Here is a 20764-nt window from a genome sequence, read left to right as displayed (position 1 = left end):
CACCATAAATAGATGTACATACTCTGTCTAAAGTTCATGAAGAGACAAGACACATTCAGCAGTCATTGGGGCAAAGAAGAACTCATTCAAATAAAGTAAATGATCTCTCCCTTAAATGCCAATAGATGAGATGACCTATTTCATACAGGCATATTATTTTGTAGAGAATGCTGGCTCCAACTTGTTATAATTGTGTTCACTAATAATTGAAATCTTTGATAGTTATTATGGAAAAACTGTAAGGACCTATATATCTGTAGTCCAAGAACTTTTACCAACACAACTGAAAATGTATGGTAAATTTATTATGTGGCAGTTAGCTAAGGGTTATAGTTTTAAGGATAATTAAGTCTTCAAATCTTATTTATGTTATTATTCTAAAAGTTAAAGCTAGTAAGAGAGTTAAGAAAAAACAACCTAATGGTAATAAAAACTAAGTGAATATTTCAGTTTTGGGAATGCTTTGTTATTGGATCTCTTGTCATCTTTTTTATACCTAAAGCAAGTCGCAAATAGTGGCTACTGTTAATTTTAATAATAAATATGTTTCATCAAAGTGATTTGAAAATAAAAACTCATTACTTCTTAGTGGTTCTTTAGCTTGTTCAAGCCAAAAAAGTACATTATATAAATTATATGTCTTCTCAGAGATTTATTTTGCACCCCAGAAAAAGACTAGTTTATTCCCTTCTTAACAGCAGGGGTGGGCCCACTGTCTAATTGCCAAGACGTACGTACTATGAAGTTTGTAAATGGCAGTTATCCCCTTTTACAAATGAAAAGACTGAGGGACAGAAAATGTTAAGCAATTTTTCAGTAGGCATGCAGTAGTAAATCAATGGAGAAGATCAAGTGTAATCTAGGCCTAATCAGTTGGCAGTTTTACCAGTTGTTCTAGGTTTTACTGTACTCATTTTATTTTCATTACACTCCCTTAGAGACATGATGGAAATTTTGGAAAGAGCACATCCACATAACTGTTTAGCACTACATATCTGTTTTACTTTTCTTTATTTTTTTCCTAACCAGCTTTTGTATCTTGCCTAGCAAAGTTTAATTAATTTAAGGATAAACCAAAACCAAACCCAGTGCCGTTGAGTCGATTCCGACTCATAGCGACCCTACAGGGCAGAGTAGAACTGCCCCGAAGAGTTTCCAAGGAGCACCTGGCGGATTTGAACTGCTGACCCTTGGGTTAGCAGCTGTAGCACTTAACCACTCTGCTACCAGGGTTTCCAATTTAAGGATAAGCTGTATAAATTATCTAATTCAATTTATTTACATGTTCCAAGTAATATAGTAATACTTACTATGCTTTCCCTGGCTTTTGTCCTGTTATTGTCTGAACTAAGATTATAGTTTTATATACTATGTCCTCCAGTGGGTGCCAGATGCAAGGAAAGCCAGTAAATGACTTAGTAATATCCAAAGAGATCCCAGCTTTAGTTGAAAAAAGGAAGATGCAGTCCTTGTAAAGTAGAACTGTTGTAACCCACACAGTAATTATAAAGCTCCATAGTTATAAAGGGCTATTCTCGATCCTTTCTTTCTTAAGTGTTACATATGATTAAAAGCAGAAGTATTTCAGTAGGGGAAAAATGGTTTTACAGTCAGTTTTTGAAACAAAAGAAAATCTCCATCAGGTTAAAAATATTTTCACACAGGACATTTTAAAGTTTTTCAAACTCATAGGACTTGAACACTTGAAACCCTTGATTTGATGAAATTGATTAATTTATGGAAAGCTTGTATTGTTTTTTTAAAATATGATTTTTTTTTAATCTGTCAGTTTTCATTTCTTGTAGTAGACGGGGTTTGGGAAAAGTGGGACTTTCATTGAAAGTAGATATTTTCCTAGCCCAGACTAATTTATTTTCTCCTTCATCCAGTCTCTTGTAGAACGTACTATCTAGAATGTCCGCTTAGTATTTAATATATGTGGCTTTAAATTGTTATTTATCTTTTTTGTTTATTTCTAAATTGTAAATTCCTAAATGGAAGGGATTCACTCTCTTACTTTTGGTATTCCTAGTGCCTATGTCTTGCATAGAATTAATTCTTAATAAATCACTAAGAAATTGTTATACTGACGTTTTCCTCTTATGTATTATAAACTTTGCAGAATAATTTTATTTAGCTACCTTGACAGAGCTCGCATACATATGCTCGCCCTTTTGCTTGGTTGCATGGCTCTTTATTGAAACCAAAGCTGGTGATGAAGCCAGGGAAGAGAAACATGCAGAGTGAGATATAAGATACAGAAGCCTTATAGGTGGCTGTTGTTTAGTCATTTAATCTTGTAAATGACAAGAATGAACAATTGATGACACTGCACATGTAATAATAGTAGCATACTATGCACTTTCCCTCTGTTAATATGTCAAGCACTTTACACGGTCTTATCCTTGTAACATTTCTGAGTTTTTGAGGAGAATTTAATTTTTGAGGAGGAGTTTGAAGCAGAATATGAAGGAGAATATAAAAACTTCCACAAAGTTAGTAGTTTATAAGTGGTAGTGGCTAGATTAGAATTAGTTTGAATCCCATGCCAATAATTTTAACAACTTCCAAATAATAATAGCAAAAAAATTAGAAATGTTAGTATATTTCTTGAGAGTTCACTGTGCACATGACATATATTGTGAATGTATATTTAATCTTCTGGACAGTTCTCTAGTTTTATAGATGAGGGAGTTGATCCCCAGTGAAGTGTATGTACTCCACAGATGGTAGTCTTAAATCACTGTGGGTTTAACTTCTGAGTACTTTGAAAAGAGTTAATGTAAAGGTCTTATTTTAAAATTTCAATATTTACAGTAACTGGAAATTACATCATTTACAATTATTTTAACTTGAATACATATGAGAAGGCAAAAAAAAAAAATCCTCCATTTTCTTGTTTAAGTATACATATAGTTCCTTTTTAACATTACTGAGAAGCTGCATGTGCACGCTGATGAAGACCAGAACTCTGTATTTTTGGAGAAAGGGAGGGAGGTAAGGTGAGAGAAATGCTTTTAAAATTAAACAATGAAACTTTTCCAGGGAATGGTGAAGAGTGGGTGGTTGTAAAATGATTTTTGGAAGCAGATCAGCCAGAAAGGCCCAAGGATCAGAATGCAGATATAGGAGAGGAGAATGGAGTTGGTCTCTAGCCAGCCTGTAGCAACTGCCTTACTATATTTTAATATGTGCCATTAGCTGTATCTCTTGATGCCTTCAACTCTCTGCCAAAATGGAGGTTTCTTATTTCTATAGTAACTAGAGTTGAGTTCGCTGCCCCACTGATACCACCACAGCTTTTTCTAATCCAATGTATGTATCTTAAGCTGTATAGGAGGCTGACAGTGTTCCTTTGCTTACCAAAAAAAAAAAAAAAAGTACCTACCTTGGCAAAAGATTCGGGACATAATAGAATTGAAGCCAATACAGAAGGTACATAAACACACACACACTTTTTTAAAGCAGTGTTCTTTTACTACTTTACCCAAGTTATAGCAGAGAGACTGTGAGAAAAAAAAGATCTGGGGACAGGAAATAAAATCTTTTCTAAGAAATGGAAATAGAGTGGCTAGTTCTTCTTCTGCATCAATTCATATTTTCAATTTCATACCTAATGAAAAGTTTTGATTATCAAAGGGGCTCTGGGGCATGCATCTGAAGAATATGTAGGTACGTCAGAATATGTAAATGCAAATGTGCCCTCTTCATGAGATTCTGAAATGACTTAATGCTCACAACAGTGTACTTCCTTCCTCCCCCCATCCTAAAAAAAAAAAAAAGAGAATGCACTAGATTTTGTAGGTGGAAATGTATTATATATACACGCCAATGGTGTGGAAGTCTAAGCAATACGATTTTTATCATAGAGGAGACATTAAAAGTTTTTTAATTTTGTAAACATGATTTTAGGAGATAGTTTTTATAAAATGCTTTCTTTAAAAAAAGCTTTTAATAAGAATAATTTTTATGCTACTTATTTAACTGAGTTGCAGGTAAAATATGAATGAAGAAATGTAACAGCAACTTAAAATATATGATCCCCAATATCTCTTAAGGGGGAATAGATGCTGGTAGCTGGGAGGCTTTCTACTCTGTGATGTGATAGGTGTGTGTAGGCATGTTGGAGAGTGGAAGCTAGGGTTGGGTCATACAGCTCACTCAGACAAGTCCATAGCTGACGTCTGACTTATAAAATAATGGTGGCACAGTGGTTAAGAGTTATGGCTGCTAACCCAAAGGTCGGAAGTTTGAATCCACCAGCCACACCTTGGAAACTGAGTGGTGGGACAGTTCTAGTCTGTCCATAGGGTGACTATGAGTTGGTATCGACTCGATGACAATGAGTTCGTTTGTTTGTTTTTGGAATAATAGCTGACATTTATTGGAGACTTATGTATCAGGCACTGTTCTAAATATTTTACATATGTTAAGTTATTTAATCCTCACAATAATAATCACATATGTATCTTACAGTCAAAATAATCTCACAAATTTTTGTCCTGTAGGGTTGCTCTGAGTCAGAATTGACTTGACGGCAGTGGCTTTTGGTTTCTGGATTTATTCTTTTGTCATTCAGACATTAGCTTTCCCATTGACTGAGTGGGCAATTCATCCCAGTCAGAGCTTCCTCTTTCAAATGGAGGCTTGACTAACCTAGAATGTCCACAATGACTCACCCATATACTTGGGGCTGGGGACTCATCTGCGGCATTGTGTCAGAGCACGTTGGTGTTCTTCCACAGGACTTCTTTTTCTTGGCAAGGACTTCTTATAAAATAGCAGCTAGGTTCCAAGATAGAGAGGTTCAAGCCCTCAAAGTGAAAGTTACAGGTCTTGTAAGGCCACTCTCTGAAGTTATGTCATGTCTCTTTTAACCCATGTTTCAGTTAAAGCAACTCACAGGGCTAGCCCTAGGTTTAGTGGGAGGAAAAACAGATTCAAGCTCTTGGTAGGAAGAATGGACAAAATTTCACAGCCATCTTTAATCCACCATGCATAATATGATAGCTTCCTATGTTGTTATTATTTTTAATTCCATATATGAGAGCTAACAGTCTACTTTGGAGTGCCTTGGTGGTTCCCCTGCCTGGACCACTCTCCTCCCCGCCTCCTCCGCTGCCACATCAGCTAAGTTACTCTTATTCATCTCACCACAGAAGGTCACCTCCTCATGGAGAACCCTCCATGACCTCAGAGTCTAGGTCATGTTTTATGATAAACCCTTTCTCAAAGAACAATATTTCTTTCCTCGAGTACATTTACTTTGACTTGTAATTCCCTAGAGTCCCTCGGTGGTGCTAATAGTTAACACATTTGGCTGCTGACCAAAATGTTAGAAGTTTGAACCCACCAACAATTGCTTCAGAAGAAAGGCCGTGCAGTCTACTTCCTGAAAAATCAGCCATTGAAAACCAATGGAGCACTGTTCTACTATGACAAACAGGATCACCGTGAGTTGGAACCGACTCGACAGCAGCTGGCACAATCATCTATTTTACTTGTACTAACTTGAAATTAAGAAGTTCCTGGACGGTGTAAACAGTTAAGCACTCGACTCCTAGCTGAAAGGTTGGTGGTCTGAACTCAGCCAGGAGTGCCTCAGAGGACAGACCTGGTGGCCTGCTTCTGAGAGGTGACAGCCTTTAAAACCCAATGGAACGGTTCTACTCTGCACACACAGGTCCCCGTAAATTTAAATTGACTCTACAGGAAGTAACAATGATAACCTGAAATTATTCCAGAAATGGCTTGGGTAAGATAGTTTTCTAACAGAATATCTGATAATTAGATGACATTTTGGTCCTGGGAGGATGAGAAGGGAGGGAAAGTGAGAGGACTGAGTGTGCTTGTGCACTGAGTCTTGATTATGTATCATTTTTTCTCAGTCTCAGCATTCAGATCATTCTAAGGAATGTGAGGTAGAGAGGAATGTAAAATAGTTTATCCTGATACTTACGAGAGGGCGAACATTCCTATTTCACGGGGGGGAAATTTGGGTAGTATTCATTATAAAAGTCATTTCATATATATGTATGTATATCTATGTAACTATCTTCTTTCAGTTTTATCACTGTAATACCTGCTTATATTTTTAAAAAGTTAAATAGAACTGTAGGACTAAATACAAACAGCATTCTCCTTCTGTTTCTTCCCCCTTCTCAATTCCTACTCCCCAGAATGAACCATTCTATACTTTCTTAGATTCTTTTTTCCTGATATTTACCTTTATGGTTCTAAAATAACATTTTTATACTCTTATTTCTTGAGGGGGGTGGGGAAGAAGCCACATGAAACCTTTGTTGATAATTGCCTTTGAGTTGGTTCCAATTCATGGTGACCTTATGTATAACAGAATGCAATGTTGCCTGGTCCTGTGCCATCTTTATGATTATTGATATTTTTGAGTACATTGTTATGTCTATTGTGTCAACCTATCTCATTGTTTTTGGCGACCCTCTACTTTACCAAACATGATGTCCTTCTCTAGCGATTGGCCATTCCTGATGACATGTCGAAAATAAGCAAGTTGAAGTCTTTCCGTCTTCATTTCTAAGGAGCACTGTGTTTGTATTTCTTCGAAGACTGATTTATTCCTTCTTCAGGCAGTCCATAGTATAGTCAGTATTCTTGCCAACACCACAATTCAAATGCATCAGTTCTTCAGTTCTTTTTTTAATTGTCCAGCTTTCACATGCATATGAGGTGATCGAAAAGCCCATGGCTTCTGTCAGGGGCACCATAATTACCAGAGTGTCATCTTTGCTTTATAAAACTTTAAAGAGATCTTTTGTAGCAGATTTGCCCTCCAGTGCTGCGATATGCAAATGACAAACCTTCCTTGCTGAAAGTGAAGAGGACTTGAAGGACTTACTGATAAAGATCAAAGACTATAGCCTTCAGTATGAATTGAACTTCAACATAAAGAAAACAAAAATTCTCACAACTGGACCATTAAGCAGCATCATCATAAACAGAGAAAATACTGCAGTTGTTACGGACTTCATTTTGCTTGGATCCGCAATCCATGCCCATGGAAGCAGCAGTCAAGAAATCACATGTCGTATTGCATTGGGCAAATCTACTGTCAAAGACCTCTTTGAAGTATTAAAAAGCAAAGATGTCACCTTGAGAACTAAGGTACACCTGACCCTAATCATGATATTTTCAGTTGCCTCCTATGCGTACAAAAGCTGGTCAGCAAATGAGGAAGACTGAAAAATTGATGCCTTTGAATTATGGTTTTGGTGAAGAATATTGAAGGGGGCATGTACTGCCAAAAGAATGAACAAATCTGTCTTGGAAGAAGTACAGTCAGAATGCACATTAGTTGCACGGATGGTAAGATTTTGTCTCATGTATTTTGGACATATTATCAGGAAGGACCAATTCCTGGAGAAGGACATCATGCTTAGTGAAGTAGAGGGTCAGCGAAAAAGGGGGACCCTCAACAAGATGGATTGGCACAGTGACTGTGACAATGGGCTCAAACGTAGCAATGATTGGGAGGATGGCACAGGACCAGGCAGTGTTTCATTCTTTTAAACATAGGGCACTATGAGTTGGAAGCAACGCCATACACCTAACAACAACCGCCACGTCCTGGAATAGTTGAACGTCAATTAAATTTTTTTGTACAGTAACTCTGTGTATTCCTTTTGTCTTCTCTAATGCTTCCTGTGTCATTCAGTCTCTTGCCTGTATTGTGAGTGAGCTTCTCTAATACTCGTAGAAGTAAGATACATGTCAATAATACCACAAAGGATAAGAGAGAGGAAAATCAAAGCACACTATTATAACGTATTTAACATGAACTGGTAAAATAATATTTGCACCTAGACCAACATTAAAGTAGGGGCGTAAAACATCCAGTTCTCAGAACAATTGCATTCACATCAGAGGTGACACTGGTTTAGACAGGTTGCCAAAATCATGAAATAATTGCCCATTGTGAGCTTTCAAGAGTAAAAATTCTCTAACTTTAAGGATTGAAAAGAAAAGAAATTCTTGACAGGTATTGAATAATCAACCATTCCTAGCTGTGTCAGCTTTTGGCTGTATAGCCAGGATACTTTATTTCAATTCTTAGGACTTTTATTTACAAACTAATAAAAGGGAATATTTATGCCAACTACATAAGGTTATAAGAAGGATTAGAATATATATATATATATATATATGACATAAAAGAGTACATGTGCTCAATAGATCTGTTATTCTTAAATTTAAAAAGGCAATAGAAGTTACTTTGGAGACTTCATTATAGGTGAACAAGAAGTACAGATTGTTATAGTTAACATTAGAGATGCTGAATGTCTTACCAACAATATTTTGTTTCTCCATTTCCTCTGCCTCCCTCCATCTTCCTTCATTTCTTCCTCTTAATGTTCTTTTGATTTAGCTACACGTGTTCCTTTCCTGTTGCGTATCTGTGCTTATTATTTATTTAAATTTTTTTCTTCCTCCTCTGAAGATGTTTTTTTCCCCTTCTATCTCTCTCAAAAAAAAAAAAAAATTTTTTTTTTTTTTTATCTCTCTCTTATTTCCTCAAGGTTCTCTTAAGTTACGACATTGATCGGGGTTACATATTTTAGAATATGTTTTGTACTAAATTTTTAAGCAACGTCTTAAGTTACTCTTAATTTTAAACCATAATGAGATTTTGTAAACAAAAATTCATTCTGATACCAAAATCAATAAAAATAGAAAATTATTGTGGTCATATACCACTGTCCTCAAAATCATGAAATAATTGCCCATTGTGAGCTTTCAAGAGTAAAAATTCTCTAACTTTAAGGATTGAAAAGAAAAGAAATTCTTGACAGGTATTGAATAATCAACCATTCCTAGCTGTGTCAGCTTTTGGCTGTATAGCCAGGATACTTTATTTCAATTCTTAGGACTTTTATTTACAAACTAATAAAAGGGAATATTTATGCCAACTACATAAGGTTATAAGAAGGATTAGAAAATATATATATATATATATATATATATATATTTTAACAAACTCAGAAATTTTCCACCCTCTCCAACTTTGGCATATGTAACTTATTCATATAGGTTAAAAAGGCTAACATCCAAGATGTACCTAGACCTTAAATTAAGACTCAGCTCGTTACTGTGTCTAGTTTGCAGTTTTATCTATTAGTTATAGTTTCTTCAAGTGGGCTTGTCATTTCTGATTTTGAACAGGAAAATGAAACAGAACAATGAAGATATAATGGAATTGTTTGAACGAGGGTGGAATACTGAAGTAATGAAAAGTTAAGAAAGTTTTGCACTAGGAGACCCTACATAAAACTCAGCTACATTAAAACATGGATGCGTAATCCATAAAGGATCTGTTCTTTATACTGTGGCTTTTTGATGAATGCTAACAACATATCTGTAGAATAAAATCCCTGGAAAACTAATCCCTGTATTAAACATTGGTCTGAAGGGAAAATATGTCAAAAATTGCAAAAAATAAAATTACAACCAAAAATTTAAAAAATAATCCCTTTGACGGCTGGGAACTGCATCAGTACCTATTCAAATTGGAAATTCTTGATTCAGTCATGTTCTTCACTAAGACCTTTTGCCTCCCTTACAACTTATGTCTGAATATTGTTAAATTTGTAATTGCCAGCATCTCAAATTTTTGAAAAGGAATAAACAATCCGACTTACAATCCTTCTGTCCTGTGAAGGCTTTATATTCTTTACGTTCAAAACATAAACTGAAGAACTTCTCTTATTCTAAATGGTTCCATGCTAATAGTTTATCCGCACAAACTAAAAACACAAAAAACAAACAAAAAAAAAGCCTGTTGTGGAGTCAGTTCCATCATGGCAACCCCATGTGTGTCAGAGTAGAACTGGACTTCATGGGGTTTTCACTGGCTGAGTTTTCAGAAGTAGAGCACCAGGGTTTTCCTCCAAAGCGCTTCTGGGTGGCTTGAACCTCCATTCTTTTTGTTAGCAGCTGAGCATGTTAACTGTTTGTATCACCCAAGGACTCCAGATAAGCTGTAAGCTGCCATTAATAAAGATTAATTAATATGAAAAGGAGAGAGGAACTTATAGGAGGTAAAATTAACACTACCAGAAATTGCAGTCTGCAGGCAGAGTAGCTTCTTGCCCCAAATAAAATTTAACAGATGGTGTGAGGCTTAAATTTAGCTGCAACACCGCTGAATGGTCTCTCTAAAGCTTTCGTTCATCACAACCACGCACGCTTAGGGTCTGTCTATGACTGGAAACATACAGCAGAAAACTTCTGTGGACTGCAGTTCACCACTCCCCCAGATATTATGTGACTTCTATAAAATGGTTGAATTTTGCATTCGTGTTTTATTTTGTAAATATTGCTAAACCCCTTAGGATCAGAATAGTGTTTTTCAGAATAGACCCTGTACATTCCCTAGGGACCTATGAAATAGGGAAATCTTACACCAAGAAAGACAATGTCAAGGACAAAATGAGGGAAGCTAAGAAGAAGAATGTCATGTGAAACCGACCATGTTGTTTCGGGGGATAATTTTCTGTGACATGCAGTGCCCTAGGCTTTGGTGTCCCTTCATCAGTTTTGGGTAACTAACAACTTTTTTCTGGGATCTCACTTCTCCCAGATATGCCTTTGTCTAAAGCTGTCAGACCCCAAAATTATTGCGTCTTTCTGTCTGGTACTTTCAGAGTGCCAGTACTTTCTTCTAGTACTTTCAGAATGCCACAGACTTAAACAAAAATTGAATTAAGTATCAAATCAAAAATAATTCACTATTAATGTGACCGTGTAACTCCTCTTAAAACCAAAAACCAAACCCAGTGCCATCAAGTCGATTCTTAGGAAGTGGTTTTATTTTAAGGAGTTAAAAATAATGTAGCAGAGGTTCTTTGACAGTCTCCACAGACCCCTAGGAACATGCCGTAGAGTTCTGGGTTTTAGAATCCCCTGAAAAATGCAATATTTTGCCTGTATTTTGTATTTTTTGGTATTGTTATGCATGTATCACAACATTCCTCTGATTTTTAAAAGGATATGTTATTATCAAAAGGTTAAGTACTACTACACAAGGTTTGCTTAGAAAAAAAAAAACCAAAATGAAGTGCTGTTCTTGAAAGAGTCCTTTCCATTCACAGAATCACAGAAACTGGATGCTGAAAAGGACCTTGAGATAATTAGTTTATATAACAATGAGAGTGAGAGTAAAAAGGGAGCTGGAATGACACTCCTTCCCCCTACACACACAACACACCTCTAGGTTTGTCAGATACACCTGGGAGCCTTTTCAAATACAAACTCACCCTTCCCTCACCACTCACTGTAGCACCCCTAGGACAGTCAGCTTCCGTGAATGATGAGACTGAGTAGGATCTCTGGTGTGTTGAGGCAGAAAATTAGGTTGAAAACCACTGACGGTCCAAATCCTCATTTTACATATATGATCATTAAAGCTTTGAGAAAATAAAATGACTTTCTCAAAATCACTTTTGACAGAGGAAGTAATAAACCTGAATCTCAAATCAATTTGTTCTTTCTCTCTCTCTCTTTTTTTTTAACATGTAAAAGTTTACAGATCTTGGAATTAGCCTGATAGTCCCACAGTGTACTTCCAATGAAAGAGAAATCTCAGAAATTTCAGAACAAGGGTTGTATTTGTATATGGTTATGTGTGTCAGGGGAAAGATACCTATAGCTTTTGTGTCAAATTTTTTTTTTCCAAAATTGCAATTTTATATAAATTCTCAGTGTAAAGACTAGAGTTTACTAATGCTATCTGTTAATTACTGAAGCATAACAATAGAGATTAGTAACTTCTACATCCTTTGTGCATTTTCTCTCTCTTCTTGACAAGTGAATTTCAGGACGTGATAATACCTATTATATAGTGGCTCCCCAAAGAAATTTGAGAAATAGAGACTACATAGGCAGTATATAAACATGCTTACTGTTGCATCATGTGAGTGGAAGAAAATACAGAGGAACATTTGAGCAGAATAAATCACTCCTAAAGAGAACTTTACTTGCTACAACCTGTCTGCAGCAATCAGAGGAAGGAAATCAACAAGAAAGAAGAGAAAGAATGCCAGGTTTCAAGTGCCAAAATGTCTCATCACTTGCAATTCAAGAGAAAGAGGAGATTCCTCAAAGCAGGGTTCAAATTCAGCTCTAAAATCACCATGGTGTCTTAGAGTTTAGGATCCGTTTCTCCATTTTTACCCACTAATAAAGGTGATCTGTATCCAAATATCAGTTGTGAAAACCACAGAGCAAAAGTGCTGAAAGAAGTCATGTCTAACCTTCTTAATTTCAGATGAGGTAACATAGATCCGGGAACATTATTTTATTCCTAGTCTAGTGTTCTGTCTGTATTACACTGTGTTGCTTTACCTGTGATGAATAGCAGTTCTGACTAAATCATTTTCCAACTCCAGATAAATCATACCTCAGTAACAACGTGTTTGTTAATTTGATTATAGCTATTAAATGATTTAGTGGAATTCAGTGAGAGATTTACATATAAGATCTTTTTTAGTTTTCTTCTGTAAAATTTTTGACAGGTTTTTAATGTGATATTCTGCCAAATGTTGAGTATCGGATATCATGATAGAACTTCCAAATGTTACTCTTAAAATTACACTTCTTGCTCAGTTACAGGTTTGATAAAGCAGGCATGATTCTGTGGGCGAGTGTTTTGAACACATAAGAACAAAGTCAGATGGAAGTCATAGAAGTGTTACATTGATTGTAAGGTGCAACACTCCTTTAGAGATAGTTGTTGTTCTTGTTAGCTGCCATTGGAGCAACTTGGACTGGTGGCAACCTCATGTACAACACAAGATGCTGCCTGGTCGTGCATCATCCTTAAAATTGCTGGCATGTTTGAATCCATCGTTGTGGTCATAGTGCCAATCCATCTCATCCAAAATCTCCTCCACACTCATTGACCCTCTGCTTCGCCAAATGCAATGTCTTCCTCTAACGATTGATTCCTCCTGATGATGTGTTCAAAGCAGGCGAGTCAGATAATATTCTGTTGTGATCCATTGGTTATTTCACAGAAGTGGATCACTAGGCCTTTCTTCCCAGTCTACCTTAGTCTGGAAGCTCCACTGAAACTTGTCCACCATGGGTGACCCTGCTTGCATTTGAAATACCAGCCCACAGCAACATGCAAGCCACCACAGTACAGCAAACTGACAGATGGGTGGTAGACTATAGATTATTATATTTTACAAAAATAGTGCACATCCTCCACATTTGTTTGCCAGCTGTACACCCTCCACCCCCCAGGAATTTTTGTAATAAAACTATACTAATTTTTTTACAACAACATGTGAAAAAAGATCGGCATAACAGTGCCTCTGAAAATACCTTGGGGGGGGGTGCACAGCTGGCAAACAAACATAGGAGGTGTGCCTTATTTGTGTAAAAATACAGTACTAGGAAAATACAGCCAGTTAAACTATGATATGCATCGATTGCAAGACACATGCTGTTTTCTGTGACAATAAAAGGTGAAGAAGTGTGTACCTTAGAATCATTGAAATGCAGAAGGTAGTTGGTTAGGAAAGGTAATGGAGCCCTGGTGGCACAATGGTTAAGAGTTTGGCTGCTAACCAAAAGGTTGGCAGTTTGAATACCCCAACCGCTCCTTGGAAACCCTTTCAGACAGAGTTCTTGCTCTGTCCTACGGGGTTGCTATGAGTCAGAATCGACTCAATGGCATTGAGTTTTTTTAATGGGTTTTCTGAAGGGGAGGAAGCCGAGTGGAGGCAGTGGTGTAGAGTAGAGCCTGGGTGACAGAATAGATGAGCCTGGCTGAAGCAAAAGCTCCTATGGGGAGAAATGAGAGATAACTGGAAGGCTGTGGGACTGGGCTGAAGGGTACAGAGGGTGAAGACAGTGCCCTGAGCAGAGTCATTTGCCTTGAGCTTCCTGGTTCTCTCCAGTGGTAAACAGGGTGATGTATCAGAAATAAAATTTAACTCTTTAAATCTGAGTGAGAGATTGTAGCTCTCAAAATCTTTGAGACTCTCCTAGGATTTAAAAGACTAGTTAAAGGATTGAATGTCAGCCAAAAAAAATTGAACCTTATTTTTTAGGCAATTGTGAGCCTCCAAAAAAAGAAATGAAGTCAACAATGTTTTTAGAAGAATCTAACAATGGTATTATCTGCCAAAAATCTTGTCTTGCTTTGTTTTCTCAGCAAGTATTCTCTCTGGAGAAACAGTAGTGATGTGATGACTAGCCTTTTTTTTTTTTTTTTTTCCCTTTCTATCTTACCAACTTACACTACTTCTTTGAGAAAAATTTGTCTTACCCTTACTTGGTAGTAAAGAAGCCAATAGACTCAATGCTAAACACAACCTTCTAAATTCAGTTACATCCTTTAAAAAAATAAATAAAATGACTCACTTTGGGTGGAGTATAGACCTGCCCATAGTCATCAGTCAGGTTCACTGCAGGCAAAATAAAGACACACCTCTTCCTGAAAACACAGACAACACAAATTACTGTGGCCAGCTTCTTGCATTATCACTTTACATCAGTTCATCACTAACTCTAATTACTCAATAACACTAATGTAAACACTGTCTTTTCCAAGAGCCAGGCTTTCTTTGGCAGTTCTGATACTTATATATTCTGGGATAACCTCTCATTCTTAAGTATCTTCCTTGAAAGTTCTCTTTCCTACAAGATTCCTTAATCTCTGATAGTATATCCTCCATTATATCACTGTGAACAAGGAATTGCCTTCCTGTCTGCTGGTTTGCTAACTTTGACTCATTCCTTTAAGAATCGTATCCTTTGGCCACCCTTAGCAGATATTTGGACAGTTTCTATTGCAAAAAGCAATTATCTCATTTAAAAAAACTTTTCTCACTATATTGTACATGCCTTGAGGGCAAGGACCTTATTTCTTCAGATTCATATCCTGAAAACTTAGTACAGTGCCTGGTACATTCTAGATGGTCACTAAATGTCTTTTGTATTAATTGATTGATTAGTTGGTGGAGGTTTGTGTCATGTGTGTAGCTCTGAAGTTCATGTTTATCATACATAATACTGGTTTAATAAGGTACAGTCTGTAGCCTCAAAATTAGAACCTACTAGATTTAAGACACACAGCTAATTTGAACACAAGGAAGTGTGAGATAAGTGCTCTAAAAAGATGTTCAAGAACACTCAGGAAGGGCAGACTGCTTCCAGCAGGGGTGATGATAATTACTGTAAGTCACAGAAAAAAGGCCATATATTTCATGAGGCAAAAGAGCAGAGTAGGTAGGCATTCCATATGGAAATACTGTAGGCAAGGGACACAGACATGAAAGCAAAGAATGTATTTAGAAAATGGCGAGTATTCTAATTTTCATGATTCAGAATTATAAAAAATAGGAGATTAGTGAGTGATAAATTTGGATGATAAAGAGTCAAAGTCACATAATGGAGGAGCTCAGACTTTATAGGTAGAGAGACCGTTTCTGAATGGAAAAAAGTTACTGTCATGGTATTTTGAGAAGATTAATCAGTGCTCAGGCTGGATTAGAAGAGGCAAGGATTACAGGCAGGTGAAAAGTGTTATAATAGTTATTTAGGAGAGGTTATTGACTTGACGGAAACCCTGGTTGGCGTAGTGGTTAAGTGCTACGGCTGCTAACCAAAGGGTTGGCAGTTCACATCTGCCAGGCGCTCCTTGGAAACTCTATGGGGCAGTTCTACTCTGTCCTATAGGGTCGCTGTGAGTCAGAATCAACTCAATGGCACTGGGTTTGGGTTCGCATTTTTGGTATCGACTTGACAGCATCAAGTTGATTTAGGAGTCCTGGTGGTGCAGTGGTTAAGAGCTAACCAAAAGGTCAGCAGTTCAAATCTACCAGCTGCTCCTTGGAAACCCTTGGGGTAATTCTACTCTGTCCTGTAGGGTCACTGTGAGTTGGAATTGACTCCATAGCAACAGGTTTTATTTAGGAGTTCCTGTGGGGTGCAAAAGGAACCCTGCTGGCAAAGTGGTTAAGAGCTTGGCTGTTAAATGATAGGTGGGCAATTAGAGCCCACCAGAGTTCTGCAGGTGAAAGATGTGGCAGTCTACTTCCATGAAGATTACACCCTTGGAAACCCTATGAGACAATTCTGTTCTGTTCTCTAGGGTTCCTACGAGTCTGAATTGACTTGATGGCAATGAGTTTTGGGTTGGGTGGTGCAAATGGTTAAGTGCTCCACTACTAGCTGAAAGCTTGGTGATTCGAACCCACCCAGAGGTGCCTCAGAAGGTAGGTGTGGCATCTGCTTCTGATAGGTCACGGCCTTGGAAATCCTGTGGAGCAGTTCTACTCTGCACACACGGAATCGTTATGAGTTAGAATCAACTGGACAGCAACTAATGACAAAGAGAGATATTTAACACAAGAGGCTAACCTAAATAAAAATGTGAGGGACAGATTTGAGAGTCATTGTAATACACAAAGAAAAAAAATGTGTTTCTCTATACTTGGGTGTTGGTTAACTTACATTTTGGTCACCACATTTTAAAAGAAACAGTAGGAAGCCAAGGTAAGTCCAGAAGAGAGTATTCAAGATTTGTGTGGGAGGGAAAAGTGAGAGTTGGCAAACTGTGAGTTTATGATTAATCGGGGGGGGGGAAAGATTATAAGGAAGGGTCTGGTAGGCATCTTTACTTCTCTGAAGGCCGGTCATCTAGAGTGCTTAATCTGTTACTCCAGGGAGGCAAGAAGAGATACTGAGAAACTGGCTAAGTCCAGAAGATTTTGACCAAATGGGAGGATTTGGAAAGTGTGTCACACAGGAAGAATAACTGAAGGATCTTGAGAGGCTTAATTTCTGACAAAGGAGACTTGTGAGGAACTTGAGAACTGTCTTCAGATTCATGAAGTCTGCCACATGGAAATGGAACTTTTAAATTGGTTCACAAAACAACAATAAAAAAAACCAAACCCAGTGCCGTCAAGTTGATTCCGACTCATAGCAACCCTATAGGACAGAGTAGAATTGCCCCATAGTTTCCAAGGAGCACCTGCTGGATTCGAACTGCTGACCCTTTGGTTAGCAGCCGTAGCACTTAACCACTATGCCACCAGGGTTTCCAAACTGGTTCAGTTAACTCCATAGATAAGAACCATTTGTAAGCTATAGAGAAGCAACATTTCTCTTTAGCTTAAAGAAAATACTATCGATTGTAGCTAGACAACTGTCAGAAATACAGAAAACGTGGATAAGTTGAGAGGGAATGTTGACAGTGGCACATGTTTTTAAAAGGACAAATTAATAGTGTCCAGTGGATTTATTTTTTTAGTGTCTCTGATATCAGACTGTAAAGGAAAGAAGAACCAATGGGCTCAGGAATGGCTTAGAATTTATGTCCAAATTATTTACTTGTGCAATCCACGTGGGTATTTCAGAATTTATATTTCCCAAATACTTACCAGTACCAATTGCCATCAAGTTGATTTCAACTCTTGGTAGAACTGTCCTTCGTAGGGTTTTCAATGACTGATTTTTTCAGAAGTTGATTGCCAGACCTTCCTTCAGCAGTGCCTCTGGTGTACTTGAATATCCAGCCTTTCAGTTAGCATCCTAGCTCTTAGCTGTTTGTACTACCTAAAAAAACCCTTGTACTACCTAAAAACTGCAAAATTTAAATAAATAATGCAGGCATATCAGGAAGTTTAGGTACCCATGTATGAATAATAAAATCTCTTTCTTAAAATGAATACCAAATAACAACCATTTTTTTATAAGGAGTCATCATGATACCAGGCATATGTGATATCGAAGCCAGCTCTCCCGTTTTCTAGTTATTTTAACTTTGGCATGTTACTTGGTCTTTCTGGGTTGTGGTTTAATCATCTATAAAACAGATATAATTACTCTCTTCCAGGGTTATTCTGTAGGTAAGCAATAATGTTTATATAGTATATAGAAGAGAACCTAGCACATATTTGACATTAAATAATGGCAACTCTTAATATTGTTATCTAAAAAGGGTTTAAATAAGTCTGCTACATAGATATAAAATGGTATGGCGGAAAGAGCATGGGCTTTGAAGTCAGACTGACCTGACTTTGAATCCTAGCTCAGTCACTTATTAGCATTGTATCCATAGCAACCTACTTAACCAACATGAACTCAGTTGCTTAACCTATAAAATGAGAACAATAGTTACCCCCAGGGGTTGAGAACATTAAATGAGGTCATGTGTACTTTTTATGTGTTTAGCAGAGTCTGGTATGTAGTAAAAGCTCAGTGTTAATTTCATTTCATTTCCCCAAATGTATGAACGGGCAGTACTCCACTTACAACCTATGGATACGTATTTTGCGAACTCAAGTGAAGTGGAAGTCCTGTCTGGGCTCCACAGCCCCTGAGGGAAAGGAGAGCAGTACAGTGCACATTCCTGGGACTGGTTCACCTAGTCTCCTGCTTTCTATTGTGTAGCCCTTAAAAGGGAATTCTTAAGTTTTAATAGATGAAGAGAGGGCAGAGACTCATATCATTTGCTTTATTCAGAAGTAAAGAGTTTAAATTACTAATGTCCAGGCTCACTCAATGTAACTCTTGTCTCTAAACTTCGTATGATACTTCTAAAGCTCTGCCTCTTCGAGGAGGGCATAGTGATCAGAGGAGAAGTTTGAAGTCTGTGCTTTCACCTAGTTTTTTAACTTCACGTCTTCAACCAAGTTCCATATTCCATTTATATTGATTGTTCTAAGCAGGCTCATTTCCTCATTATGGAGATAATCTCTGCAAATTTACCATGGTGTGGTGTTTCTTTCACTTAGAAAACCACCTCTTTTGGGTTCATATATAAATACTGCACTTAATGCTGGTACTTCAAGAGTCAGTCCAAGTTCTGCCTCCTGTGGAGCCTTTCTTTAACAACACTTCTAGCCTATAGTGATTTTTCCCACCCTTATCTCTCACAGGTCCAATTCTCCAGCTTTCACATTTTGACATTTCATTTCTGTTTTGAGTTCTTCTCTTATTATTACATGTGTGTAATTTTTTCCCCCAACAGAAATTCAAGCCCTTAAAGCATAGAAAACTATGTTAACATTTCTTTATGTCTCCTGCAGACATATCAGGAACTTTAAGTACCCATGCCTAGCAAAAAAAAAAAAGTAGTTTTATATGATAAATATTAAGATTTAATGAACTGATGACAATTTTTCAATTTTTGTTGAGACCTCTCTGTGCACACACTTGACATTACTTTGTTCAGTTAATTTTCCTTGTAGAATTTTCTGAGCACTTCTGATTTTTTAAGTAATTGAAGACACCTGAAGTGTTAGGACTAGCAAATAAAAAATAGACTAATTATCTGATTCTTAGTCCAGCTTTCTTTCTCCTAGATGTGACACTGAAGCGAACAACAAATGGCATTTCTACTTATTTAATGATTCTATAATCCTGAATATATTTAAAGTTCAAAAGCTCTTTTAGGATCTGTGGAAAGACTTAAAATTCTCCTTTCATTCAAGATATAGTTATAATCTAATAAATACCTGAGATTTTCATTTTCAGTTGACTTTGAGATTAACTTTATTAGTGTGTCTTATAAAAAAATACATTAAGCTTAAAAAATCTTAGTGTAAAAATAACTTGTGAATTATATAATTCCAAATGAAATGTCCAGATAAGGCAAATCTATAGAGGCAAAAAGTAGATTAGTAGTTGCCTGGGATTGGAGGTAGGAAAGGGATTAACTGTGAACAGGCATAAGGGATCATTTTGGAGTAATGCAAATGTTCTAAAACTGGATTATAGTGAAGATTGTACAACTTGAAAAGTTTACCAAAAGTCATTTAATTATGTACTTAAAATTGATAAATTTTAGAATGTGTAAATCATTCCTCAGTAAAATGTTTAAAATAATTTGTGAGCTTATGTGGTTAGATTTTATTTTTCAATAAATTGCTTAAAGTGTAATATTTCCTTTATGAAAGGCCAAGATACTGATTCAAATTATTTCATTAGGAAAACTGATTATTTGTACTTATTTGTTGTTATAAGAATATATACTTTGTGTATTGTCTCTGTGTAAAAATGGTACAGTGGTACCATATGACCTCCTCTACCTTCGCAAGGAGGAAGGAGAATCAAAATCAACAGCCCAGAGGGTGATTCTTATGAGGCAGAGATCAAGCATACCTCTACCCTCCAACCTTTTTACCAGTTCTGACCCCAGCCATCCCTCTCACAGCACTGTCTACTTCTCTGCTGGGTTGGATAATACTTTGCAGTGGACACACAGAGCTTGCAGACCATATTCACAGTTATGGGGTTTATTAGGGAAATAACAGGTTACAATTCAGGATACAATTCTTTGATCAGGACAGCCTCTTCTTGGTCATGCCTACAGGCAGGCCTCTCTCTGACCCTGTCCTCAAACCTCTCTCAAGCCTCCTGCCTGAAGGTCCTCAGCTTTCTTGTTCCATGGGCCAGGAAGCTTATTGCATCATCTCCTGCTGGTGTCCTAATTCTGCTGCCTCTGCTGCTACTGTTTCTCTGCCGTTGTTTCTCGCTGTCTTGAATCTCTGATATTACAGTTCTCTCTCTCTCTCTCTGTGTCGCCCGAGACTAGGAGGGTCTCAGCACAGGGATCCTGGGTTCAAGGACAGTCTCTGCTCCTGTCTCTTCTTCTTGATGGTAGTCAGGTCCCCCCACCCTTCCATCTCTGGGATGGCTTCTCTTAAGCCTAGCAGGATGGCAAAACTGACCAATCCCCTTTTTAGGGTTCCATGTACCTTATTTGCATGGC

At 37.2% G+C, this 20764-nt stretch overlaps 1 protein-coding gene across 6 annotated transcripts in view; it reads left to right on the top strand.

Moving 5' to 3' along the window:
- The window catches only part of AFG2A (AFG2 AAA ATPase homolog A), a 352856-nt gene that overhangs the window by 165932 nt on the left and 166160 nt on the right, over positions 1-20764 (top strand). The window contains exon 15 of one of the 6 annotated variants that reach the window (XM_064285370.1): positions 1-20764. This exon is cut by the window's right edge and continues 12358 nt beyond it. The exons of the other annotated variants lie outside the window; for them this stretch is intronic. Coding sequence (XP_064141440.1) covers positions 1-12 — 12 coding nt within the window. The 3' untranslated portion in view covers positions 13-20764. 6 annotated transcript variants of the gene reach the window in all.

This window comes from Loxodonta africana, chromosome 5 (genome assembly GCF_030014295.1).
Source record: "Loxodonta africana isolate mLoxAfr1 chromosome 5, mLoxAfr1.hap2, whole genome shotgun sequence".
Classification (NCBI taxonomy): domain Eukaryota; kingdom Metazoa; phylum Chordata; class Mammalia; order Proboscidea; family Elephantidae; genus Loxodonta; species Loxodonta africana.
This window is presented reverse-complemented; position numbering and strand designations above follow the sequence as displayed.